Raw genomic sequence first — 25,979 nt, forward strand, 5'->3', positions numbered from 1 at the left:
CTGTGCTCTTTGCTGCTGTAAGGCATTTGAGCATCTGGGGAAGGACAAGGGAGCCTGGGGCATCAGCCTCGGGCCCTGCTGGTCACTCAGTCTTGGCTGGAGCAGGGGGCTCTATCCAGCAGGTGCTTCCCAGCACAGCAAACAGATACATGCAGTTCCCAGCTTTGGCTTTTTATTATAGCAAGCCAGCCCCCTTCCCCTGCCCACCCTGACCCAGTTTGTCCAGACGCCCAGGTTCCCAGTCTCTCTTAGGAAGTCATGGGGCAGGACCCAGGTGGTGGATAGGTAGGGCCTGCCCAGCCCGGGAGAGCTTCACTCAGTCCTGCTCAGTTCGGTGGCTGCGGCCGGCCCTCCACCACCATGCTGGCTACAACCGCTTCATTTGTCGGCGTTCCTGCCGTCGCTGGCGCTTCTCATTGGGCTCAACAATGGAGTTGGCTGACTCAGCTGTGAGCCAGGGGCTCAGGATGTTTACCCACAGGAGGTAGAGTGCCCGGCCGGGAGCCTGGGAGAAAACGAAGCAGGGAAGGACTTAGGCAGATGGGGTGCAGTGGGTTACTGACCAAGAAGGCAGAACTGAGCCATGAGGCACAATTGGGACAGGGAGCCAGATTTCAGCTCAGTCCAACAGAGCAATCCCCCTGGGAGCTTCTGGAGCAGAAGCCCAGTGACTGCCTGCTAGGGCTGGGATGCAGGTGCAGGGGTCAGGGGAGAGAAACCAAAAGGCTCATCTCTAGATTTTATAGAGGGGGTCCCAACCCTGGAGGAGCACTCAGCATCAGGCACTTCTGCCCCTCCCCACTCCAGCATCCCACTTACCAAGAGCCAGAAGTACCACACATAGAGGGAGAAACAGCTGAGCACTTGGACGATGGCTGTTAACAGGATCACATCCTTCAGGTGCCTTGTAAGGAAAAGAACACAGTCAGAAGCAGAGGTGATGGAGGGTGCTCATGGGGACGCAGGACTGCCAGAGGCCAGGGAGGTCGCCCCTAGCTCTCTGCCTGACCCCTCAAGGGCAGCTGGGGATGGGTGTCCACACTGGGCTGCCCCCAGGCTTTTCCCCAGCCCCGGGAAAGAGTGAGCCAGCAGCAGGTCCCGCTCACCTGGGCTGGCGGGGGACACTCACTCTGCCATTCCCTGCTCCATGTTGAGGTCAATGCCGCTGTCCGCCAGAGTGCCGTCGTCTGAGAAGGCTGCCTTGGCCATGGAGCTCATGGAGCGGTAGCTGGCCCCATACACGACCAAGCTGAACACGAGGGCCGTCTGTGGGTTACATACAGGTTAGCACCCTTGGGAGATGGGGGGGATTCGGTCTCGCTCGGAGCCTCTGCCAGAGAGGTGTCACGAAACTTACCCAGGCCCAAAAAGATGCTGTAGAGTAGAAGATGACGAGCGTCACGAGGCTGTAAATTGCCTGGAATCAGAGACAAGGGCAGCAAGTCAGGACAAGGGGAAGGATCCTCTGTCATCCACCCCCCTCCTTGCTGGGTAACCTTCCTAGGCAGACAGACAGCTTCAGCAGAAACCAGCTATCTCCCTCCCCTCTGCTGGGGAACATAAAAACGGAGGGGGGAGGGGGGAGCACTAAGCTGGGGTACACAGGAAGCAGGGGCCATCCCTGAGACACAGTAATTTAGGACCTGAGGCTGGGGAGAAAGCATGGTCCAGGCTACTCCAGCTGAGATGGTTTTCCCCAGCTGGGTTCTAATGAAGCCCAGGACCTATGGAATGAATTCTCAGGAGGTGCTGCTCACAGCTTTGACCCCCGACTTCTCTGAAATGTTCTCTAGCATGTACTAGAGTCTTTCAACTTCTAAGTGACCCCACGGGGCTCCTACTGCCTCCAAGGACCAGCTTCATCCCCTCCCAGGACTTGGGATCCAGCAGAAACATGGTTCCCACCCAACCCACAACGCCCAGCACCAAGGGGGAAAAGCCTCTTCCCAAAGAGGGATGGAGATCCCTCTATAACTCTGAGAACTCAGCATGCAGATGGTCTAGGAAGCACTCACAGTGGCACCCAGGATGATCCGAAAGTAGAACCTCAGGGTTTCCTTATTCTCTTCAAATATCTGCTTCTTTCCCTTCGTGCCCACCTTCCCTTTGGGCTACAGGCAAGTCAGCAAGAGTTGAAGGCTTAGGAGATACTTCAGCAGGCCCAGCCCCGACCCACCAAGCTCCCGGACCCTTCCATGCCTTCCCCCTCCCTCAAAGTATTTGGTCTGATTCATTCCAAAAACCCATTGGGAATCACTGGCTCCTCTTGGTCCTGATCTAACCCAGCATCCCTTTCTGGTGGGTGCTGGTGCTAGCGCCTACTCTGAGACAGGCACATATGGTCAGAGTCTGGGGGCTGGCAGGGCCTTCTGAGATCACTGAGCGTCTCCCCTTGCTCTGTGAATGAGGAAACCGGCCCCAAAGGGAAGAAGTGTCCACGGTCACTGGGGCAGCAGAGCCAGCTCTTTGGTGGATATCCCCAAAGCTGACTGTGTCACTCCTCCCCCAGGGCTGGAGTCTAGCTCTTGGGCTTTCGGAGTCTCTTACAACCTGGTCCCAGCGGGCCTGGGGCCAGGCTTAGGGCACAACACTCCCAAGGCCTGTGCTCTGGCAGACAGGCCTGCTTGCTGGTGCCCACCGTCTCCCACCTCAGAGCTTTTGCCCAGCTCGTTATCATGGGGCATCCCCCGTGCTAGTACTCTAAGCAGAGGCATTCATTTGAACCCAGTGCTCTCCAAAGCAGGACACCGTTTTTGATTTTTATCCTCAGCAACTAGCGGGGTGCCTCCCAATGAGTTCCCCTGAGATCTGAACAGTGGGTGCAATGATCACCTTCATGCCTGCGGTTCTCAGCTCTCTCTTATCTCCGGCTGGACACCTCAGACAGGATGCCCCCAAACACTCAGGAGATCAACCTGGGCCAAAGAGAGCCTCTCTCTGCCAAGCCCTCGCCTTCCTATTATGGTTGGGGTCACTTCCACCCTCCCGGGCTCAAAGCCTAGGGGACATCCACAGTTCTCTCTACACCCGGCCCCCACGCAACTTTACTTTCCCACCTGCTCAGAGAAACGGCTCCTTTTCTTCCACCCTGGGGCAGGCCTTGCCTCAAATCGCTGCCCACGTTTGCCTATTCAAGCCACCTGCTCTTCCTAAAGCGAAGCCCTGGTTATGTCCCCTCCCTAACAAATAACCGCAGTGGCTTCCTGTCACTTGTAGAATCCAATATAAACCCTCTGCTTTAACATTTAGCCCCCTCCTATCTTTCTGGCCTTCCCCCCCACACCTGGCACCCCCGCCCCATCTCTCTGCAGGGAGCACCCCACCTGGCTGCCCCAAGCCTGGAGCCCTCTCCCTCCCACCTCCGAGTCCCGGCTAAAACCCGCCCTTCCCCGGCTCGGGCCCTTCCCCGCTGGGGCCCTTCCCCGCTCTCCCTTCATTAGTGATCATCTCCAGTTTATCCTGCGCGCAGCCCGTCTGCGCATTGATTTTTGCGTGGTGCCGAGGACAGGGGCTGCCCACTGCGCGGCGAGCACCCATAAGGGGTCCTCGGTAAATGCCCTGATGATCCTGCCTTTCTCTGCACCCCCGGCAGCAACAGGGGCCCGATAACGCCTCTGCCACCTCTGGTTCCGCCTCTAACCCCTACTTCATGACTTCCCTCTCGGCCCCACCTTGGCACGTCCCACTAGGCCCTGCTCCCCTTGGGCTCACTTTGGTACGTCCCACCATACCCCTTGTCCCCCCGGGCCTCCCTTCGGCCCGTCGCACTAGGCGCTGCTCCCCCCGGGCCTCACTTTGGTACGTCCCACATGCTCCTTGTCCCCCCGGGCCTCCCTTCGGCCCGTCCCACTAGGCCCTGCTCCCCTTGGGCTCACTTTGGTACGTCCCACATGCCCCTTGTCCCCCCCCGGCCTCCCTTCGGCCCGTCGCACTAGGCGCTGCTCCCCCACTTTAAGACATCCCGCCTCGGCACGTTCCACAGCGCCCCCTCCCGGACTCTTGGTATGCCCCGCTACCCCCGCCCCGCGCTTTGGTAGGTCCCGATTTCCCTCGGCCGTCCGACCCTTCCCACGCCGGCGTTCCTTTGGCTAAGCTTCCCCGGCTCTCGGCCCTCGCCCTCCTCCCGTACGCCGCCTCATCCTTACCGCCATGGTCTCCCCGAGCCGCCAGCTCCGGGGCGGAGAGGAAGACGAGCGGCGGCGATGGGCGCCGGGCAGCACCAACTCAGCAGAGAAGGCGCTCCGGGTGGGGAAAGGGGGCGGGGGGGTTAAGGGTCGGGTGTCAGTGACATCAAGGCGGGCGACGGAAGTGCGCGTTGCACTTCCGCCCAACGACTCCGCCCGGAGCCCCCACTGGACTACGACATCCAGCGGCCCGTGCGCGGCGGGCGGAGGCCGGGCTGGGGGAAGGCTGGCGGCCATGGCCGAGTCGCTCCCCCCTGAGGTGAGGGCAGAGCTCGCGTCCCGGGCCTGAGGTCGCCCGGAAAACGTCCAGCCTGCGCTTCAGTGTCCATGTTAACGGTCAGGTCCTCGGCGGCCTCCAGCCCCATCTGCTCTCACACGCCCCGCCCCCGCTCCGAAATGGCCCTCGTGGAAGGGGGAGGACGGAAGAGCTGGGTTCAAATCCCACCTCGGGGACCGGCTAGAGCGCGCCGCGCCGGGCCCCATTTAACTCGTTTCCCCTCCAGCTCCGAACCATGTCTCCCCCTCTGCAGGCCCCCTTCCCCGCAAAGGATCCCTACCGCCTGTCCCTTCCCCCAACTCACGGGGACGGAGGAAACCCCTACCCGCCCTGGTTCCCAGGTGCCGGCGGATTCCGCGGGGGCGGCAGGGAGCTTGTATAAAGAGCTCGAATCCCCAGCACCCCCCGCCGCGCTGGTGTTTCTGGGTAACCCTCCCCCCCCGCGCCCCTCCCCCCCGGCCATGGCTTTCCAAAGCTCCGGCAGGTGTACGCGGGCGGCAGGCGGAGGTCCGGGTTCTAGAGAAACCTGGTTGGGAGCCGCTGTAGAAATGGCCTCAGGGAGGGAGGTGGCGCCATCACTGTCCTCACTTTACAGAGGAGGAAACTGAGGCCCGCCGGGGGAGGGGGAGAGGCGGCCCAGGGTCACGCGGCTAGTGAAGTCCGAGGCAGGACGCGGGTCCTCTGGACGCCTCGCCGTCCCCAGAACACGGGGGTCCGGGCTAGAAGCGGCCTCTGTTCGGCGCTTTTGGAGGAAAGGCGCGCTGTGGGATTCGTGGAGCGTTCGGCCCCCCAGGAACCTCGAGAAGGCCTCCCGGTGACGCGGGAAAGGGGCGGTTTGCGGGGAGCTGCGCCTGCAGGGAGAAAGGTGCTGGAGGAACGAGTGGGCCTGGCCAGGCCTCTGTCCACGATTAGCGTCCGCCGCGCTCCGGGAAGGCTGCCCCCTGGGCTTGGCACCGCCTTGGCAGTGATGCCGAGGCAGGAAGCAACCGGGAACGGGACGCTCGGATTTAGAAAAGGGCTTTGGGAATCCAGCTCAGGGTCACCGACGCTTATAAAGCGTGCACGATGGGCCAGAGCCTGGAGTGGGCAGCGGAAACCCAAAGCTGTCCAAAGGGCACAGCCTTTCCCCTCAAGGACCTTCCACTGCGTGGGGGCAATATGGCAGGCTCGCAGGTGACTCCCGGCAAGAAATAAAGTGGCTGCTACACTGCTTTTGGTCTTCTCTATCCTGTTTCCCCTCCCCCCCTTCCTTTTCTCATTTCCCTATCGGATCTTCTACTTCCTTTGCTACATTGTCTTCTCCCATTAGACTGTGAATTCCTTGAGAGCAGAGGCTGTCTTTGTTCTGTATTTGTGTCCCTGTGCGCGGCATAGTTCCTGGCACACAATAATAAATGCTTTTTGGGTGACTAAAGTGTAATAGTGGCAACGAGAGATCTAGACAAAGAACTGCATGCAAAAAAAAAAACCCTGAGTAAAGAGAAAATACTTTAAATCAGAGACAACGAGAACACACACACACACGCAGTATTTCAGGCAAAAAGGAACGCCCTTCATAAATGTCCTGAGAGAGGACAGGGCAAGAGCAAATAGAAAGTAGCAAATCATTTTAGCCAGAAAAACACCTCCACTAAATGTCTGCATTTTTTGGTTTTTCAGGAGCGTGTGTGTAAGGCAGAACACAAGCAGGATTGTGCATTAGGAAGGTTATTTTGTGAGTTACGTGAAGGGTTGCCTGGAGTGAAGGGAAAATGAAGCAAGGAGACAGGGAATGAGGACTGAACGAGAGTTTTGATGATGCTAGCAGCCTGGGTCAGCTTGGAGTGAGAGAGCGAGAAAAGAGTCAAAGAGGACTAGAACTTCAAGTCTGAGGGTTGGGGGAGGGGTGTGCCGTTATGGAGTGTTGGCGAGTCAGGAGCAGGAGAAGGGAAAAGATTATTTTAGTTTTTCATTAGGGACAGCTGATGTGGGCTGGAGTCAGGGCTTTTGAACTCAGAAAAGGGGGGAAGGTGAAGCTATCAATCCACAAAAAGCATCCCTGCAGATCACATAGTTGCTCAGTTTTCAAATGTAATTCTCTCTAGGATTTGTCGCATTTTTATTTGTTTCTGTTAATACTCCGCAGTTACATTTTAATCTGTTAAGGCCCCGGTAAATGGCGGTGATGTAAGAACAATGACAGCCCACTCCTCGCCCTTGCTCTCAGCGCTTCCTGTAAGGCCGGCTTTCATGGAACCTGCAAAAGGATTAGTACCTATGTTAGCCAGGAGGTGGTGCTGCCTTTCGGCCACCAAACTAACTGAGGCTCTTCAATGACCTCAACTTACTTTCTCAAAAGCTGCAATACCCTGCTGGTCACCAGGGAGTGCTCAACCTACACACTCTCATCCAGCCACCACTCCCCAACCCTCCCATGCCCTCTGCTACCCAGAATAGCTCACACAGCCTATGGCACCCAGGATGTAGTCTGATGTAGACTGCTCTAATATTACCCCCAAAAAAGAAATGGCTCTGCTCTAGGGCCCTCCTCCTGCCTTTAGGAAATCTACTTTCACTCTTCCAGCTTCATAAGGCTTTAAGGACTGATTAAAGTCACTATAAAAAATTGTACTAGAGCAGGGGAAAAAATTATGAAACTATATCAAAACTTAAAAAAAAATAGCTTCTTTGCCCTAGCTATTTCTATTTCCCCGCCTCTTCCCATTTGGTGAGTGGAGAGGAAGAAGGAAGGCAACGGGTTATACATTTGGAACTTAGTTCTGCTGGGAGATCTAGGGGCTAAAACTGCCTCCTGTTCAGTTTTAAGTAGCCCTCAGTCAAGTTTAGTTTTGGTCCAGTTCGGTTTCCACTTCATACGATCCCATCCTGCTGATCCTTCACTGCCTCAGATCTCTGCCAAGACCGTCACAGCTTTCCAGGCTCTGTCCCAGCTTTTCTCGTGCTATCTGCAGCTTGGGCTACTATACCCTCCTCAACAAGAGTTTGCAATCTCAGAAATCTCCCTTCTAGTTCTAAGAAAGGAAAAGAATGTATTTGGTAAACTAATCATCTCTTCATAGGAAAAGGAAAAAAAAATGGGGGGATTTAGGGAATCCTTTGTGCCTACTTACAGCTGCTCCTTACTTTGTCAGGTAACTTCCCCACAAGTTGGTAGAGCTATTAGGTAGAGCCATGTATATGCTGAGTTTGAAGTTCCCGCGGGGCATCCTGATGGAAATTTTCAGCTGGTGGTTAGAAATGCCAGACTGGAGTTCTGGTGGAATATTAGAACTAGATAAATAGTTTGGGAGTTGTCTGCAAGGCAGTGATAATTCAGCTTTAAAACATTCTGGAGAGGATTCCAGCAGCCCCACCTTCCTCTAAAGTGTTGTTCAGTCAAGTCTAATTCTTCATTTGGGTTTTCTTGGCAGAAATACTGGGGTTGTGTGCTATTTCCTTCTCCAGCTCTCTTAACAGATGAGGATACTGAGGCAAACAGTAAAATGACTCATCCAGGGTCATAAAGTAGTGTTTGAGACGATATCTGAATTTGGGAAGATGTCTTTCTGATTCTTAAGCCCACCGCTCTTTATTATGACACTTAGCTGACCCCTTCTGTTATAATCCATGACTTTATCCTCAGCAAGGATATTTCTACTCTGTAATCCTGAAAAAGGCCCAGAGAAGAGGCAGGCTTAAATATGACCTCTAGCTCAAATAAACAAATATTTGTAAACCATCTACTATGTGCTGAAACTCAGAAAAGGGACAGATCCATAGGAATTAGAGTAAATGATAGATCATAGCATATTAGAATTGGAAAGGATCTGAGAACACAAAATATTAGAACTGGGAAGAATGTAAAAATACAGAATATTAGATCTTAGAATTCTTAGATCTGCTTAAATGTTGAGTTGTTGGATCTGGAGAGAACCTTAGGAATCACTCCTAAAATTTATTATCTATCTGTTATATTCAAGATTGCCTTTTGCCAAAAGATTGAGTAACTTTACATTTCTCAGTGATCCTAAACTTATCTCCTAAACAAAATCCCATCTTTTAAGTACTACTATGCTGCCATCTTTGTATAGTTGTGAGTTGTGAGAGGTAATGAGAGGCAGAAGATGGATATGAGCAAGCTATAACCAATGCATTACAAATAAGGACTGCAGAGGAGAATTGGAATGAAGTATTGTCATCAAAGAAATGCATGTTTAAAAACAATGGAGGAATAACTAACTGATGGGCACTCTATTCGCCATATTGGACAGGCTTCCTGTATCCTTATGAGAAGACATAGACCAAAGCAGCCAACATAGATGGGTTGCAGTCTACATTGTTAAAAGGAAAAAACCCACATCTGTGAGGCCATAGACCCTGTGAGGCCATACTCAAAGAAGGCTATGGGCTAAGTGACAAAAATTCAGAGATGAAAAATAGCATGATCTTTACCCACAAGAAACTTCCCAACTAATGGGCCAGGGGAGAAGGCAGCAAGATTCATACCAGTAACTATGATAGAGTAGAATGTGATAAGAGAAAAGGAAGTATTTAAACAAAATACTGTAAGAATTGTGGCAGCCTTCATTCCTATTTTACAGAGGAGGAAAATGAGTCCCATTTGTTGTTGTCTAGTTGTTGGTCAGTCCTGTCTGACTCTTCTGGATCCTATTTGGGTTTTCCTTGGCAGAAATACTGGAATGATTTGCCATTTTCTTCTCTCCCATGTTTTATACATGAGAAACTGAGGAAAATAGGGTTAACTGAGTGTGTGTGTGTGTGTGTGTGTAGAGATGTATATAGAAAGTTCAAGGAGGACTAGCACCTCTGGTGTGAAAGCTTGCTGAGCCCTTTTCAGAGCTACTCATTCACTTTCGGTGTCTACCTGGCGTTCAACTCTCAGGGCTCTAAGAAGCTGAAGCATGTGCAATGATCATACCTTGGTAAACTATCTTGGCAGTTGGGCCAAATCAGGTTGAGGATAACCAATGTGTCCAAACCCATTAGTAAGTTAGGGGAGTAGCTTATCTGCTCTGGAGGAATGGACAGGAAAAAACAATTGATTCCAATAGCCATGAAGATGGCACACTGTGGAGCATTTGATCAAACTTCAAGGATGCCAAGGCCACCTATTGCATCTCAAGCCATTGACAGTCATCTTGATCTTTGTCTTACCAGTGAATTTCAGTAACTCTAGAAGAGAACATGAGGCTGATAACTTTGAGCAACTCTGCCTCATTTAAATCCAATTCAGGCATGAGTCCAGACATTACCCCCTTGATGTCATTGGTCCTAGGGAAACACACACACAAATATCACACACAGGCTTTCCTAGATCCATAAAGCTACTTAGCAGCAGAATGAGGGCTAGTATCAGCATAATTAAAGACTTGAGCAGAGACTTTGGGCAGATTTTAAAAGATAATGAAAAGTGGATGCCTTGTAGACATCTTAAATTCAGCAGGTCCCAAATGAACACAGTATTTCCCCCCCCTAAATCTTCCCCACTTCCTAACTTTTCCTATTCCTGTGGTGGCCCTGCCATCCTCCTAGTCTCAAAACCCAGGTGTTATTCTCTACTTCTCATTCTGTCTCCCCATATCTAGTCTGCCTCCAAATCCTTTCAGTTTTACTTTTGTGATATTTCTCATCTATAATGCCTTCTCATCTCTGGCTCTGTCACAGCTGTGGTGTAGGCCCCCATCACCTCACACCTGGCTTGTTACTGTGGCCTATTGCTGGATCTCTCTGCCTGCTGTTTATCCCCTCAATACTCCTTAGTCCATTCAGTGGCCAAAGTCATTTCCCAAAGTCTAAGTCATCCCACCCCTATTCAGTAAGCTTCCTTGGCTGTCTTTTTCCTCAAGGGTCAAATATAAAATCTTTTCTTTTACTGTTAAAGCCCTTTGTAACCTTTCCTTCCTTTCCACTCTTATTGCAACTCTCTGCACTCCGTCTAGTCTGCAATCCAGTGATACTGGTATCTTCTATTCTTTGCACAAGGCCATCTATTTCCAACTTTTGAGTATTTTCACTGGTTTTCCCTCATGGCCAGAATGTTTTTTCTTCTTATCTTTATCTTGTAGATTCCTTTAAATCCTCAGTAAAACTCCACTTCTGCAAGCTTTCCCCCAAACCCTTAATATTAATGCCTTCCCTCTGAAATTATTACCACTTTGTTCTGTCCAAATTTTGCTTGTACCTTGTTGTGGGTAGCTAGGTGGTGCATATAGCACTGAGCTTGGAGGCAGGAAGACTCATCTTCCAGAGTTCAAATCTGTTCTCACTGATACTAGCTGTGTGACCCCTAAGCAAGTCATTTCACCTTGTTTTCCCCTGTTTGATCATCTGTAAAATGAGCTGAAGAAGTAAATGGCAGATCACTCCAGTATCTTTGCCAGGAAATGTGGTCATGAAGAATCAGACATGATTGAAATGAGTGAATACCAACACCAAGTTGTTTGCATGCTGTTTCCCCCATTATATTGTGAGGTAGAGAATAAAGATTAGCCTGGTATATAGTAGGAGCTTCATAAATGTTGGCTGATTTCAGAAGTGTGGACAGCGTATTCTAGGGAAGAGGAACAGCATGAACACGAGCATAGTATACTCATGGGATACTTTTTTTTTTTTTTTTTTGGTTTGGTTCTGTGTCCACCAAGCCATCTGATAAGACTTGTAATTATCAATTTGAGAAAATTATGGAAGAGAGGTATAATGGCCTACTAGAGGGAATGTTAGACTTAGGGATTTGAAGCCCTGGATTTGAATCTCACTGATGACATTTACAAGTTCTATAAACATAGGCAAATATTTACATATAACATGCAGTTATGTGTAAAATGGGGAAAAGATTGTCTAGTGCTAAAGATGAAAGTGAGAGTAGGCAAGGTACTATATAAATGACAGCTATTATTAAATAAAAGGCTTTTCTTTTCTCTTCAAATTCCTTAGTTGTGGGACACAATAGGGAGGAGATCTGTCTGACAGGTGTCAAAGGTTGGCTTTGAAACAGGAGTGGGAGACACGGCTAGAGAATGCTCAGACCACATTAAAAGCCATTCTGAGTTAGGACTTTTTATAGGCAGAAGGAACTATTGCAGGTTGGGGGGTGGGGGTGGGGAATGCAATACAATGATAGAAAGATACAATGAAAGAAATACTCTAGAAAGATTAATCTTGTGGTAGTTACTGTGACACAAGTCAGGGAGAAGGTAGTCTGGGAAACCAGGAGGTTATGGAGAAACAGGTAACAAGAAACAAGAAAGGAGGGCTTCCTCAAGAATTCAGCTTAACAAATAAACGTTAATTAGGTATTTATTAGAGATATCTATATTGCACAAAGGATAAATGGAGTCAGAAAGACATCTTCCTAAGTTCAAATCCAGCCTCAGACACTTACTGGCTGTATGACCCCAGACAAGTTAGTTCACTCAGTTTCCTCATCTGTAAAATGAGCTGAAGAAGGAAATGGCAAACTGCTTTAGTGTTTTTGCCAAAAAACAAAACAAAAAAACCAACCAAAAACCCATCCCAAATAGGGTCACAAAGAATTGTATACAACTGAAATGACTGAACAACAAAGACATTTATTACATGTGAGGCACCATATTAAGTACTAGGAATATAAAAATGAGAAATTCTGCCCTCAAGCTTTCAAGTGAATGGAATAAGGTGGATACAAGTAAGACATCAGATAGAATTACTAAGGGTAAAAGAAAAGTCTAGACAATTGTTATAAGACATGAGTTACAGAATAGGAAATGGACAGAGAGATATAGTATCAGTGTTTGGTAGTGAGAAGAATTAAAACTCAAAAGAGTTTTCATGCTTGTTACCTTGTATTATTTTTTATACTTGTCTTGCTTCCTCAACTAAGTTGCAAACCAAAAAGACCGGGATCTTGTCTTAAATCTCTTCGTATCTTTCCTAAACTTAGCATAATGCTTTACACAGAGTAGGCATTCAAAAGATATATAATTCAAGAGATATTTGCTGATAAAATAGAGAAATGGAGATCTCTTCTGGGGAACAGGAGAGACCTGAGGAATTCCATCTTCATTTTTAAATTAAGCAAGTATCAGAATTGAGCTAGCTTCTCAGCATTTGGATTCCCAGGACATCCCATTTTCCCTTCTACATCATTGCCAGGTCATTCCATGCAAATTCTAAAACTGGAGAATGCTAGAATCTCAGAGTTAGAAGAGGTCTTAGCAGTCTGATCCCCCAATTGAGAAGAAATGCACTTCATAATAACATCCCCAACAAGATGCCCTTCAGTACTATGATTTCCCAGACAAGTCCACTCCTTGTCTCATGTTTTTGGAAGTATCTTTTTATGATTAACCCTAATCCCTGTATGATAACATTTAAGTCTCATTCTTATTTTTTCTTTCTTTAGAGGAGTTAGAAAACAGTTGCTTATCAAGCTTCTCAAAATAGTCCTTCAGCGAGCAGAGAATTTATTCAGTTGGTTATCTCTCCAATCCTCTCTAGCATCCTAAAAACTTCTCTTCCCCAGAGTATAGTAACCCCAGATTTTTGTTTTGTTTTAAACAATACAATTTTACTGACAAATTGTTTTATATCACCCATATTTTCCATGTATCATTTTATCTTCTTCCAGAGCGTCATCCTTTAGAGTAAAGAATAAAAGGGGAAAAAATCAGCAAAACTTATCAGCATGCTGAAAAGGTTACACACAATTGTTCCACACCAATGATCCCTGACCTCTGCAAGGAAGGGAATAGAAACATATCTTCTATCCAGCTTTAAAAAAAATTAAAGAAACGTTTACCAGGTAAAAAACACAGTTTGAGGAAACTACGGAAATAAGAAGCCTCTGTCCTCAAGGAGCCCACATTTTAGTCAAGGACACCAAAGACAAGCAGATTCTATAATATGCTTTGTAAGGTGATAAGAGATTTAGAGAAGAGCTAGGGAAAGCTTTGGGGAGGGAAATAGATCTTCAAATAAAAGGACATTTAAATTTGGAAAGATTCTTAAAGATCACCTAGTTCAATTCTTATTCTGTAGATGAGAAAAGTTATCCCAGCCCTTTCAAGCCTTCCATCGGAATACCATTTTATAGCCCTCTCCTGTTGAATGGAAGAAAAAATTTATAGCCCTTGGCTGCTCTGCTCAACTAATTTAGTCCATGGTCATAGATTTCAAGCACTTCCTTCCCCTCCTCCCTTTTGTCCCTTAAAAAATATGTTTAATTGCTTTTTGCTGACTCAGGCTCAGCTTGTGGTATTATGATGTTCAACTGTCCTCTGTTCCACCTCCCATCTTCATGGCAAAGGTCCTATGCGTGGTCCTTTCAAATGCATTTAAATCAACAAATATTAAGGGTTTGTTGTGTGCAAGGAACTGTGCCAGCTACTGGTGGATACAAAAGCACACACACACAAAAGAAATAATCCCTTGATTATAAGATTTCATTCTAACTAGGGAAACAACATGAATGTAGTCAAGTAAAAACAAAGTGATTTCAAGATTGAGAGAGTATTAATAACAATTGGAGGAATCTGTGGCTCCCACATGGAGGCTAGAGATGAAATATTTCATAAGGAAAAAAGCTAGCAGGCCAGTTTGACTGGAATGAGGAGTATGTGAAGGAGGGTAATAGGAAGTAAGCAGCAGATATATTGGGAAGTATTAAATGTCAGACTATAAATTTTACATTTTATGCTAGAGGCAACAAAGTCACTGAAGGTTTTTATTTTTAATTGGAGATTGACATGTCCAAATCAGCATATTAGGAATGTCAATTTGGTAACTCTTCAGAAGCTGGTTTCTAGAGGAGAAAATGAGGAATTGGGGTTAGGATTTGGGATAAAGGATAATGAGTTCAATTTTGAATATGTTGTATTGAAAATGTCTAGAAGAAATCTGGTCTAGGATGTGGCAGTAGGCTTTTGGAGATGTAAGACTGGAGGTTAGGGCTGCATAAGTCGATCTAAGATTAATTAGTATAGCGATGACAATGGAAGGTATGGGAACTGATGAGATCAGAGCGTGAAATATTACTAAGGGAGAAGAGAAGAGGGGCCCCTGAGAACACCTGCAGTTAGTGGGCATGACCTACATAAAGATCCAGCAAGGGAGATTGAGAATTGGAGAGAGTAGTGTCACGGAAACCTAAAAGAAGAGAGTATCAAGGAGAAAAAGGTGATTGACAGTGGTAAAAGTTGCAGAGAATTCCAATACATTTAGAAGGAAAATGCCATTCTCATCCAGAGACAGAACTATGGAGATTGAATGTGGATCGAAGCATAGTATTTTCACCTTTTTTTTTTTTTCTTTCTTGTGATTTTTCTTCCTCTTGGTTTGATTTTTCTTGCACAACATGACAAATATGGAAATATATTTAAAGGAATTGCACATATTTAACCTATGTCAGATTGTTTGTCTTTATGAGGGGGGGAGATAAGGAAGAAGAAAATTTTGAAACACGAAGTCTTATAAAAATGAATGTTGAAAACTATCTTTACATGGAAAAATAAAATACCATTGAAAAAATTTTTAAACAGTTAAAGAGAAATCAAGAAAAATGAGGATTGAATAAAAGTCATTGGATTTGGTGACTAAGATCATTGGTAACTTTGGAGAAAGCAGTTTCAGTGAAATGATGAAGTCAAAAGTCAGACAGAAGAGAATTTAAAAAGAGTGGGAGGGAGGCATTGTCTAGAGACAGCCTTTTCGAGTTCAGCGACAAAAGGGAGAAGAGATACGGGGAAGCAGTGAGGACAGATAAAGTGAGGGGTTTTTGAGGATAGGGGAGAGATGGAAATGTTTGTAAACAGTAGGGTCATGTCTAGTCTCTCATAAGATCTACAAATTAACTCAGGAAGAAGGTTCCAAGATTATATTCAGTTATTTCTCCCCTCCGGCCTATATACTATTCCAGATGTTCTTTTTCCCATGGAATGGGTTGTGAGGAGAAAAAGAACCATGGTTTCCAATTTAGGGGCCACAGAGTTATTGCAATGTGTCTATATCCACCAGCAGGTATTTATAACTCTTATTGTATGGGATGCTGGAACTGTGTGGCCAGCCATTGATCCTTCCCTCTGCCTTGTACCTGACTATCATGGGAGTTGACCAGGTCTTCTGAGTGGAACAAAAAACACATAGCCCCTTGTTTTATAATTTTCAAATAGAATGTAGTTCTATGTAATGTAGTGTTGTAGTTAATAATATTTAATTGTTCCCATTCAAATTCTGTATATCCTCTGTCACCAAAGATCCCCAGATTTAAACATCTGTTCCTTTCCACTGTTGTTTTCCCCTAGATGCTGTCTTATATATTGAGCTTCCTCCCTCTGTCGGATCAGAAAGAGGCTTCCTTGGTGAATCGAGCCTGGTATTATGCAGCCCAGATTGCTCTTCGGGAGGTAATGAATCTTTAAAGATTGAAAGAGTCTCACACAGTCATATAGTCCAACCTCTGTCTGAAACAGAAATAATCTCTATAACATCCCTACCAACTTGTCACCCAGGCTCTAATAACAAGGAACTCACCCCTCCCAAAGAGACATAGAATGTTAGAAGTGGTAGAAGGAAATATTGTGTAATTTAATTTTTTTCATCTAATAAAAACCTATTTTCGCTTCCTTTTAAGTCCCTCTCCTATTGAAAAAAGGAAGAAAAGCAAACCTCTTGTAGCAAACATGCCTAGTCAAGCAAAGCAGATTCCCTCAGTGGCCAAATCAAAAAAAAAAAAAAAAAAAAAAAGTCATATTCACCATCCTTAGTCATTTACCTCTTGGACAGAAGCTTGCTTCATCTGGATTATCGAACTGAAAGGAATTCTTAAATCTTTTTAATTAGTTAGTCTTTACAATATTGTTACTCCTTGTTCTGCTCATTTCTCTGAATCAGTTTGTATTCAACTTCTTGCATTTCTCTGAAATTTTTTTTAACCATTTCTTATGGCAGAATAATATTTCATTGCATTCATATTCCATTGTGTATTTAGCCATTCCCCAGTTTATAGGTACTCTCAACTCTATAAATATTTTTATATTTTTCTTTTTTACTTTGATCTCTGAAGTTTAAGTCTCCTGGTAGTATCATTAGGTCAAAAGGTCTGCAACCTTTAATAACCTTTTGGACATATTTCTATCTTGCTTTCCAGAATGCCTATGCCATTTCACAGCCAGGGAAAGGAAATTTACAGATCATCTGGTCCAACTTACTAATTTTATAGCTAAAAAAATGAGACTCTGTTCTCAAGATCACACAGATAGTATTTGAGCGGTGTCCTCTGGCTTCAAATCCAGAGCTCTCCCATTATGTTCTTTTATTTCCCTGTGTTTTCCTTTTCAGGACAGTTGTAATTGTTAGGAAATTCCTCATTATATTGAGCTGAAATCATTAATCCTTGTACAGCCCCTTGGGACTAAAAATTAAGTTTACTCCTTCTGAATAGTAATCCTTCACCGATGTGGACAACATAATCTGTGCCCTCCTGAGGTTTGTCTTTTCCAGCTAAATATCCCCAAGCAGTAGATTTGGTTGTGAGTCTTCACCAGAAAGGAGAGAGTTTGGTCTTCATCAGCCTCTCTACTATTGATCTCAGAGGCTTGCAAAAGGCTTGCAAATGGGAGACCTGAAAATAGAACTTGTAGATCCTATCTCCCCACCTGCTTCTTGGGGTCCCAGCCTATAAATAACCTAACCAAAGTTCCCCAGAGCAGAGGCCTGTGGGCTGTCAGTTAGTCCACAGCTGTTACTTGGGGAGCAAGCTCGGGTCACCTGGGTACATAGCTTACCCTAGCACCCAAGCTGGAGACTGGCGGGCACCTGGATGGGATTTCTGCTGAACTGAGCTGGCCCCTTCGATGATTCGCTTTATAACCATAGGCTGCTTGCTGGTTTCAGATATGCTAACTTCGGATATCTAATGTTGTTATCACTTGTATTTCTACTCAATTGTTTCCTCTGTGAGCTGGGAAGAGATAAGAATAGTACTGCTAGACAAGGGAAGGAAAGAAAAGCACTCAAGCTCCAGCCAGGACCTTTCTAGAAACCAAGAGGAGTGGTGGGACTGCTGGCTGAGCTGAAAGACTCTTCAGTAACACTTGTAGCACCACACTTAGCTAATAATGTAGTTTTCATGGAGGTACAAGTTCATGCAACTTGTCTATATGATATGTAGTCTGTACTCTTCAAAAAAAGCCATTTTTAGCTCTTTAAAAGATTATTTCTTGATTATTTTAGCTTCTCTGTGCCTCATTTTGCCCCTCACTATATTAAGTGACTTGTACTCGAAGAACTAAAAAAAAAATCCCAGTTTTAAAATTCCACTTTCTAAGGTACTTTTTATTCTCCCTGCCTCTCATCTCTTCACTAATCCCCCACTGCAGGTGGAAGTAGGCTATCTCACCAAATAGCAAAGCCCCGGGTTGAAAGAGAGCACAGCTGACTCATCCCCTTCTCAGAGTAGTTCCTATTCTTCTTAGGCTTTGTAAGCTTCTTGGTATTCTTCCACTGCTTTATTCAGGCCAAGGATGATGAGCCCATCCATGACCAGAGAAGCCTTTTGTGTACCTTATCAACACTTGTGACATTCAGAAGGGCTCAAGGTATAAAACTGGTAAATCATATATGGATAAAAGAAAGAATGGACTATTTTTAAAGGTTTTTTATTTTTCGTTAATTTAAAAAATTATTTTTTTCATCTGTTCTCACTATTGAGCAAAAAAAAATTTAGTGAAAAATAAAGACATGGGCAACTAGGTGGCACAGTGGATAGAGCACCAGCCCTGAAATCAAGAGGACCTGAGTTGAAATATGGCCTCAGACACTTAATACATCCTAGCTGTATGACCCTGGGCAAGTCACTTAACCCCAGTTGCCTCAGCAAAAAAAAAGAAAGAAAGCCCTCAATAATAACTACATAGTCCAGCAAAATGAATTCCCACAGTAGTCATATCAAAAAATCTATGTCTCTTTCTACATTTTAAGTTCATTACTTTTCTGTCAGGAGGTGAATGGTCAGGAAGAGATTTCATCTTCATTCTTGATGACTTGTGGTTTGTTATTGTATTAATCTAGTTCTAAAATCTTTCCAAATTGTTTTTCTCTATAAAATTATCATCATAGAAATTGTTCTCCTAGTTCTCTTCGCTTTGTTCAGTATCTATTCATGTAGATTGTCCCAGTTTTTTTCTGAAACGGCCCATTTTATCATTTATTTATATCGTTTATTATTATCAAATAATAACATTCTATTATATTTGTATATCACAAATTGTTTAGCCATTCCTCATTAGGACAACCTCTTAATTTCTCATTTTTGACTACAGTGAAAAGAGCAGTTATAAATGTTGTGTGTGTATTTGAATTCTTTTCCTCTTTCTTTGATTAGGTATAGGCTCAATAGTAGTATAACTGGGTCAAAGGTAAGCATAGTTTGATGACTAACTTTCCGGGCATCTTTCCAAATTGCTTTTCAGTGACGGGGCCAAGTTACAGCTCTACCAACAGTATCCTTAGTCTGTTTGCTTTTCTACAGCCCTTTCTACAGAACCTCAAAATTGCATTAATTTGTATTTCTCTCACTTTTAGAGATTTAGGAATAAAGAATTTTTTCATGTGATTGTTGATAGCTGCAATTTCTTCCTTTGGAAAATCCAGTTCATATACTTAGATCATTTATCTACTAGGGAATGGCTCTTACAAACTTGAATCAGTTCTTTATATATATTAGAAATAAAATCTTTATCAAAAAAATTTGCTACAAAGATTTTTTCCTGGTTACTTTTTCCCTTCTAATTTTTAGTACTTTAGATTCATTTATACAAAATTTCTTAAATTTTCTACAACCCAAACTGTCCATTTTCTAACATTTGTTTATTTATGAACTCTTTATAAATCCAGAAGGTAATTTCTTTCTTACTCCTCTAATTTGTTTATGATAAGACCTTTATATTTAGTACCTGTAGCCATTTGAAGTTTATCTTAGAATATGGTGAAAAATATTAATTTACACCTAGTTATACTAGACTGTGACTAGTTTTCCTAGAAGTTTTTGTCAAATAGTTCTTCCTCTCAACATCAGGGTCTGTGGATTTATCAAAGACTATTTTATTGCCTTTGTTGGCTTATTGATGATATTTACCTAATATATCCCATTAATTGATTTCTCATTTTCAAAGCCCGTTCCAAGTTGTTTTTAATAATTGCTGCTTTATAGTATATTTGAGATCTAGTATTGATAAGATCATCTTTTCTTACTCCTTATTTTTTCACTATATCCTTGAAATTTGTATTATTTTTTCCTAGGTCTTTAAAAAAGATCTAGCGTAGCAACGAATAAGTAAATTAATTCAGGGAATATTGTCATTTTTATTATATTGGCTTGAACTACCCATGAGCAAAGAATGTTTCTCCAATTATTTATTTCAACTTTTATTTCTGAGATAATTACAAAATTAACAAAAACAAAATCAATACTCTTCTGAATTTTTTTAGTTGCCAGCCTAAGGAATTTTTTTGATCATCAAATAAACATTTATTTAACATTAACTGTGCAGAAAGTTGTGCTAGACTAATTCATAATACTAATAATTCATATTTTAATAGTTTACTAAACAAGAATAACAGACTAACAAGTCTAACAGAAGTAGTATAAGAAATGCCCCCTTTCCCATCCTCATTCCAATTCCTTCCTAAATTAGATAGTTTTTCAATTTCCTGAAGTCATTATCTCCCACAGTTCTCTTTTCTTCTAGGTAGCCTCTCCATAGCACCATGTTTGCTGCCAAGTTCTGCTGTCCTGGCTTCTTTGGAACCTTACTACCCTTTGCTTCCTCCAAGAAGTATATGCCCTTCCTCCTTCCCTACAGCGACCTCTGTACTCCTGAGCAATGGACTGAGAAGCCAAGAATGTCTGTAGAGATATTCTGACCAGCGCCTCAGGACCCCATTAGCCACTCAAATGAGTGTTCTGTGGGATTGATAAGCCAGAATCATCTTGTGCCAGCTTCCAGGTGCCCAAAGGAGACTTACTTAACCCCAATTGCCTCCCCCCCCAAAACAGATGAGATTTTCTTGCACCTTTTCTCAGTATCTCCTGCCTAAGGCATCTTGAAACTTTTCATTTATTTGTAACAAAGGGCTAGATACTTTGTGGTTCCAAGTCTTCTGGGTTTGAGGAGCTAGATTTAGAGTCAGGGCCTCCATCTAAAGCAGCTGGAATCCTTAGCAGTTAATATGTCCACTCATCCATTCCTCCTGCTAGAGACACTTAGCTACCCTGGGTTTGGGGGCTGCCACTGGGGACTTGGGTTTCCTCTGGTGATTTCTGCCTGGCATCCTACCTAACCTAACCCCTCTTCCTCTCAACACCAGTCCCCATGTGGCCCAGAACGGCTGGTAAGCCACATCCCCCATTTTTAGGTTCTAAGCTACCTTTCTGTAGGTGTCAGGTTCTCTCACTCACATTCCTGGTGTCTCAGGTGTCTTGACTTCCCATCTGTAGCTGCCTTTTTAGTATGCCTCTCCCCCTGGGGCTCCACTCTGAGGCAGGCCCTCTCCTTACTTGCATCCTTACTCCCCACCTTTCTTCTTTGGCCCTCACTTATCCCTGGACATCCCGTTCCTCAACAGCTCCTCAAACAGTATGAGGCTAAGGTTAAGTAAGTGATGGGGCCCTTTATGTGTTCCCCCAGATAGACGTTCGGTATAACATCCCTGTGACAGCGGCCTCCCTCAGCTCCATCAAGCGCCTAAGCCGCAGGCACGTCTCCTGTGTGAGCCTTATCAACGTGGACGGTTCTTCGGATGCCAACAGCGTGCTGCAATCCATCTCCTACTACCTAGGCCCGCATCTGCAAAGCCTATCTCTGGGTGGGGGCTCCTTGACGGAAGCTTCTTTTGTAAGGCTCATCATAAGCTGCCCTGGGCTCCAGGTCTTGGACCTCAGTGGCTGCAATAGCCTCTTCATGTCTGGGAAGCTGCTGGACCAACCGGAAACAGTCCAACAGGTGCAGAAGGCCCTGGCTAACCTCCGGGATCTCAACCTGTCTGGCCTACGCCATTTGGCAGACAGCAGCTTCAACCGCCTGAGCAGCTGCACCCCCAAACTGGAGCGCCTCTCCCTGGCACGCTGCCACATCACCTTTGACCCTCACCGCAGTCGGTCGGCCCAACCAGGCTCTTCGGCCATCCTTTCCTTCCCCAACATACTCCACTTCCTGAAGGAGCGAGCCAGTCATCTGGTGGCCCTGGACCTGAGTGGCACAAATCTGACCCCCACGGCTCTCCATGCACTGGGACAGGTGGTGGGACTTCACCTGCGGGAGCTGGTCCTGCGGGGCTGCCGGGACATCTCCACTGAGGCTGTGGCAGTCCTGTGCAGGCAGCAGCGGGACCTGACCAGCCTGGACCTGAGTGGCTGCTCGGAGCTAGCCGACGGGGCCCTTCTGGTTGTATCCAGGGGCCTGCAGAGCCTTCAGCATCTGCGCCTGGAGAAGCTGCAACAGCTGACGGACTCCGGCTTCTCCTCCTTGCACTGGCTGCGGGAGCTGAGAAGCCTCGACCTGGCCGAGTGCTGCCGTGTGAGTGGAAGGGAGCTGGCCAAGGCGCTGGAGTTCCCCAGGGGGCCCCCTCCCCGCCTCGCATCTCTCAGGCTAGCCTACTGCTCCTTGCTGAAGGTGAGTGAGCCTCTCCTGGCCTTCCCTGCTCTCTGGAGGCTCCAGGAGGCCAAATAGGACTTCAAAGAGCCTCCTCTTGAGTTCAGTGACCAAGGCCAACCGCTGAGGGTTGCTGGTCCAGGAACACAAGCAAAATCATCGGGTTTTCTGTTTTTTTCTCTTAGTATGTTAATGCTGGTATCTTTTCTCTGTTGATGTCTAATTTATACTGTTTCTCTTTTTTCTTCCTTCATAGCTTTTTAAAAAATATCTTTTCTCTGTTGATGAGCTCTAATTTTTATTTCTCTTCCTTCTTCCTTCATAGCTTTGTTTGTTTTTTCCTGAGGCAATTGGATTAAATGACTTGCCACACAACTAGGAAGTGTTTAAGTGTCTCAGACTGAATTTGAACTCAAGCCTTCCTTCAAGGCTGGTGCTTTATCCACTACACCATCTAGCTGCCCCTCTGGTTTTCTGTATTAGTTAAATCAAATGTAGATGAACATCAACTCCATGAAGAGCTGATTCCCAGGATAATTAGTCCCTCCTCCTCCTCCTCCACAAAAGTCTTCCCACTCTGGTGCTCTGTTATGCTGCTGCTGTGACATGGAGCCCTAAAAGTCGATGCCAGTGGATGGCCCGTAAGAGGGCCAGCCGCCATACCCTGATCCCAACTACAGTGGCCATGATAGTAACCACACATGTGCTCAAATCTTGTTAAGGTCTGCAAAGCCCCTTCTTTCCCAATGTCTGTGAGCTGGGTGCAAATACTCTTATCCTCATATTACAGATCAGAAAATTTGCCTCAGAAAGGTGAGATGAAGCTCATCCATGGTCACACAGCTAGTAAGTGATGGATCCATCCGGATCTGGCTTTTCTCTGAAGTTCTGCTTGTTGAGGTAAAAAAAGTAGATCAAGGACTTGATAATCCTTAAAGCCCTCTCTCTGTACATGCTAGCTAGATTTATGACACCAGGTCCCAGCTGTCAGAAACCTACAGTCAGCTTGGGAAGCTAGGACAGAGCTATGTAAAAAGAGGGAGAGCTTTATCAAGGATTTGAAAGCTCACATGACCTCTGCCTCTAGGATTTTCTATAGGGGCTCTTCCTGGCCCCAGCCAGTGTCCCACATGCTCTCCTGTGCCTTCCCTTTCCTCTCCAGGACGCTTCTGTCATCTCCTTGGCCCAGGGGCTCGGCTCCAGCCTGAAGGTGCTAGACCTGTCATCCTGCATGTCCCTCACCAATAGCAGCCTGCTGGCCATCTCTGCCAACCTGCCCCAGCTCACTGTCCTGCGGCTGGCCTGGTGTAAGGAAATCACTGACTCAGGGCTCCTGGGGCTGGCAGATCCAGGCGAGGAGGTGAGGAGGGCCAGCTGGGAGAGGGGGCGGTGGGCAGTAGTACAACAAGGGCATTGGGAAGGGCCGCAGCCTCTCCTTGTCCAGGATTGGCTTGGTTCTCTTTGTCTGAGACCTCAGTCTGTACAAAACAGTATGGAGTAGTGAGGAGCGCTCAGAAGACTCCAAGGGGCTCCTCATTCCTAACTATACAGCCTTAAGCAAGGAACTGCTTATTTTAGAACCTGTTTTCTCATCTGTAAAATGGGGATTAAATCTATACTCCTTGCCTCCCTGGATTGCTGTCAGGAAAATGCTTTCTAAACTCTTCAAGCGCTCAAGAAATGGGAGCTATCCAGATGGTTCTAGTCCAGCTCCGTCCAAGTAGGAGGCTCCTAGCTGGACCTTCCCCCACCTACCCCCCCTCCCCCATGACAGTAGATAGGCCCTGGGTCCTCAGCAGTCCTCTAACTATATCCCCACCCCTTCTCCTCGGCTTTTTTCGCCAGAAGGACAGAGGGAAGAAGTTAAACAAGAACTTTGGAGACATGGGCTTCTTCCTCCCACAGCTGCCTCCAGAGCCCTTGGCCCCCCTCGAGTCCCCCTCCCAAGAGACTCCTAACAAACAACTCACACCCTCCCTGCTCCTGCTGAGGGCTTTGCAGGAGCTTGACCTCACTGCCTGCAGCAAGCTGACAGACAACAGCCTGGCCAAGGTGCAGGGAGCATGAGGGGAGCACTGGGGTGGAGGGGATGGGGATGGTCAAGGTGTGGGAATAGAAGAGGGGAGCACTAGGGAGAGGGGGGCTGGCTCTCCTGAACAGGGATCCTCCTGGGTTACTACAGAAGAGGGGCAGGGACAGGGACAGAGTGAAAGGCTGGAAGGGGCCTTAGGGATGGTCTAAGCCCCTATTGCTCAGAGAAAACTAACCAGAAACAAAGAGAAGTGACTTTCCCGGGGGCTCTAAGTCAGACTCCCTGGATTCCCATCCCTGCTCTAGTAGTGACTCAGGCTCTCAGTCCTCTTCTGTGAAATAAGTCCGATGAGGTGTTGTGTTGGACCCCTTTTAGGCCCCCTCCTCCCCACTTCCCCTCCAGACCCCATCTCAGAGCACCGACTGAGCCTTCAGGCCAGAAGGGGCCTCAGCCCTGGCCGCTGGCCCAGGACCCCTGAACGAGCCCAGCCGCCCTCTCTGCAGGTGCTGAAGTTTCCCCGGCTGAGGCAGCTCTCCCTGAGCCTGATCCTGGAGTTCTCCGACGTGGGGCTGGTGGCGGTGGCCCAAGGCTGCCCCAGCCTGGAGCACCTGGCCCTGAGTCACTGTGGCCGCCTGAGCGACGGGGGCTGGGCCCGGGCGGCCAGCTTCTGGAGGAGGCTCCAGCACCTCAACCTCTCCAACTGCAACCAGCTCACGGAGCAGTGAGTCACCTTGGGCCGGGGGCGCACAGGGATCCGGACACGGGGCAGGGGAAGGGCGCGGCACTGACTCCGGCCCCCCCACAGGACTCTGGCCACCATCCGACAGGCCTGCCAGCAGCTGAAGGTACTGGACGTGTCCATGAGCCAGGGCATCAGCATGGCTGCCGTGGAGCACTTCCAAGCCCAGCTGCCCCAGGTGACCTGCGTTCAGTCCCGCTTTGTGGGGGGGGCCGACTTGGCCATGACCCTCTGAATAAAAGTCGGTCCTAAAATCCTCCTCTGGCCCACCTGCCACTTTACTCTCCCCCAGAACCTCGGTACCCAGCGGGGCTTGGGCACCTACCTCACCATTGGCACCATCTTTCCTGGAGCAAGAGAAGGCCCAGCGCTGCCCACCTGCCCCTCCTCAGTCGGGGACTCCCTTGCCAGGATTGAGGGCCCTGAGGAACTGCTTCCTGGCGCTGCACCCTGGGTTTCATAGAGCCCGAGTGGGGGAGCCCCGGTTCCTCCCTAGCACTTCCCACTCTGGCTCCCTCGGCCTTCGCTCCAATGGCCGAGCCCCACAAGGCCGAGGGGCTCCCGGCGGAGTCCTAGCGGCTGGGCCCCAGGCTCCCGCCAGCGCTTCCCACATCCCATTTGCCTTATTCACTAATGGCTCCCCCAGCTTCTCAGCGTTGGGACCTGCCCTATACAAAATTCTTTGTGGGGTTTGCGAGAATTAAAAGTCTGTGATCTCATCTCTACCTCGTGGTTCTCAGGCTGAGGGATCCCAGGCCTTCGAATTGGGAGGGCACTAGAGAGCATTCTGTAGATGAAGAAACCTCGGACCAGGCTGGACCCCAGCCCTAAGTGAGCGCTGCCCCGGGAAAGCCTTTGGGGGGGGCTCTCTGGAAGAGGCTTCAGAAGCAGGAAGAGCCCCACAAGGCTGGCTTTATTTCTCTAGCTGGCCCGAACCCCCCCCCCCCCCAATGATGCCAGGGTTCACAGCCTGAGGAAACCGAAGCGCGACCTTTAAAGCACAAAGAGTAAGAGCGGCTTGGCAGGATCCCCAGGAGCAGAGCTGCCCTTTCAGCCAGAGCCGCCTCCCCGCCCAGTGCTGCCCCCTCTCCCCCCACCCCCTCCCGGCGCATCTCGGAGGCTC

At 47.2% G+C, this 25,979-nt stretch overlaps 2 protein-coding genes across 8 annotated transcripts; one reads left to right on the forward strand and one right to left on the reverse strand.

Moving 5' to 3' along the window:
- Nucleotides 1–155: 155 nt before the first annotated feature.
- Nucleotides 156–5,282, reverse strand: TMEM208 (transmembrane protein 208). 2 transcript variants are annotated; one of them, XM_031950302.1, is made up of 6 exons: nt 4,766–5,282; nt 2,016–2,111; nt 1,358–1,417; nt 1,130–1,266; nt 820–904; nt 156–505 (listed from the first exon to the last, which is right to left on the reverse strand). In XM_031950302.1, exons 1-6 carry the CDS (start codon nt 4,922–4,924, stop codon nt 368–370), a joined length of 675 nt encoding a protein of 224 aa, XP_031806162.1. In that variant the 5' UTR covers nt 4,925–5,282; the 3' UTR covers nt 156–367. The 2 variants fall into 2 exon arrangements, with proteins under 2 accessions (XP_031806162.1, XP_031806163.1); XM_031950303.1 differs by lacking the exon at nt 4,766–5,282 and adding an exon at nt 2,833–3,050.
- LRRC29 (leucine rich repeat containing 29) lies at nt 3,714–25,938 on the forward strand. 6 transcript variants are annotated; one of them, XM_031950293.1, is made up of 8 exons: nt 4,385–4,443; nt 13,067–13,240; nt 15,738–15,839; nt 21,123–22,106; nt 23,248–23,445; nt 23,931–24,137; nt 24,621–24,838; nt 24,923–25,938. In XM_031950293.1, exons 3-8 carry the CDS (start codon nt 15,738–15,740, stop codon nt 25,089–25,091), a joined length of 1,878 nt encoding a protein of 625 aa, XP_031806153.1. In that variant the 5' UTR covers nt 4,385–4,443; nt 13,067–13,240; the 3' UTR covers nt 25,092–25,938. The 6 variants fall into 6 exon arrangements, with proteins under 6 accessions (XP_031806151.1, XP_031806152.1, XP_031806150.1 ...); XM_031950291.1 differs by lacking the exon at nt 13,067–13,240 and having other exon boundaries at nt 3,714–4,443; nt 23,934–24,137; XM_031950292.1 differs by lacking the exon at nt 13,067–13,240 and having other exon boundaries at nt 3,714–4,443; nt 23,991–24,137.
- The last annotated feature ends 41 nt before the right edge of the window (nt 25,939–25,979 follow it).

Source organism: Sarcophilus harrisii, chromosome 2 (genome assembly GCF_902635505.1).
Source record: "Sarcophilus harrisii chromosome 2, mSarHar1.11, whole genome shotgun sequence".
Lineage (NCBI taxonomy): Eukaryota > Metazoa > Chordata > Mammalia > Dasyuromorphia > Dasyuridae > Sarcophilus > Sarcophilus harrisii.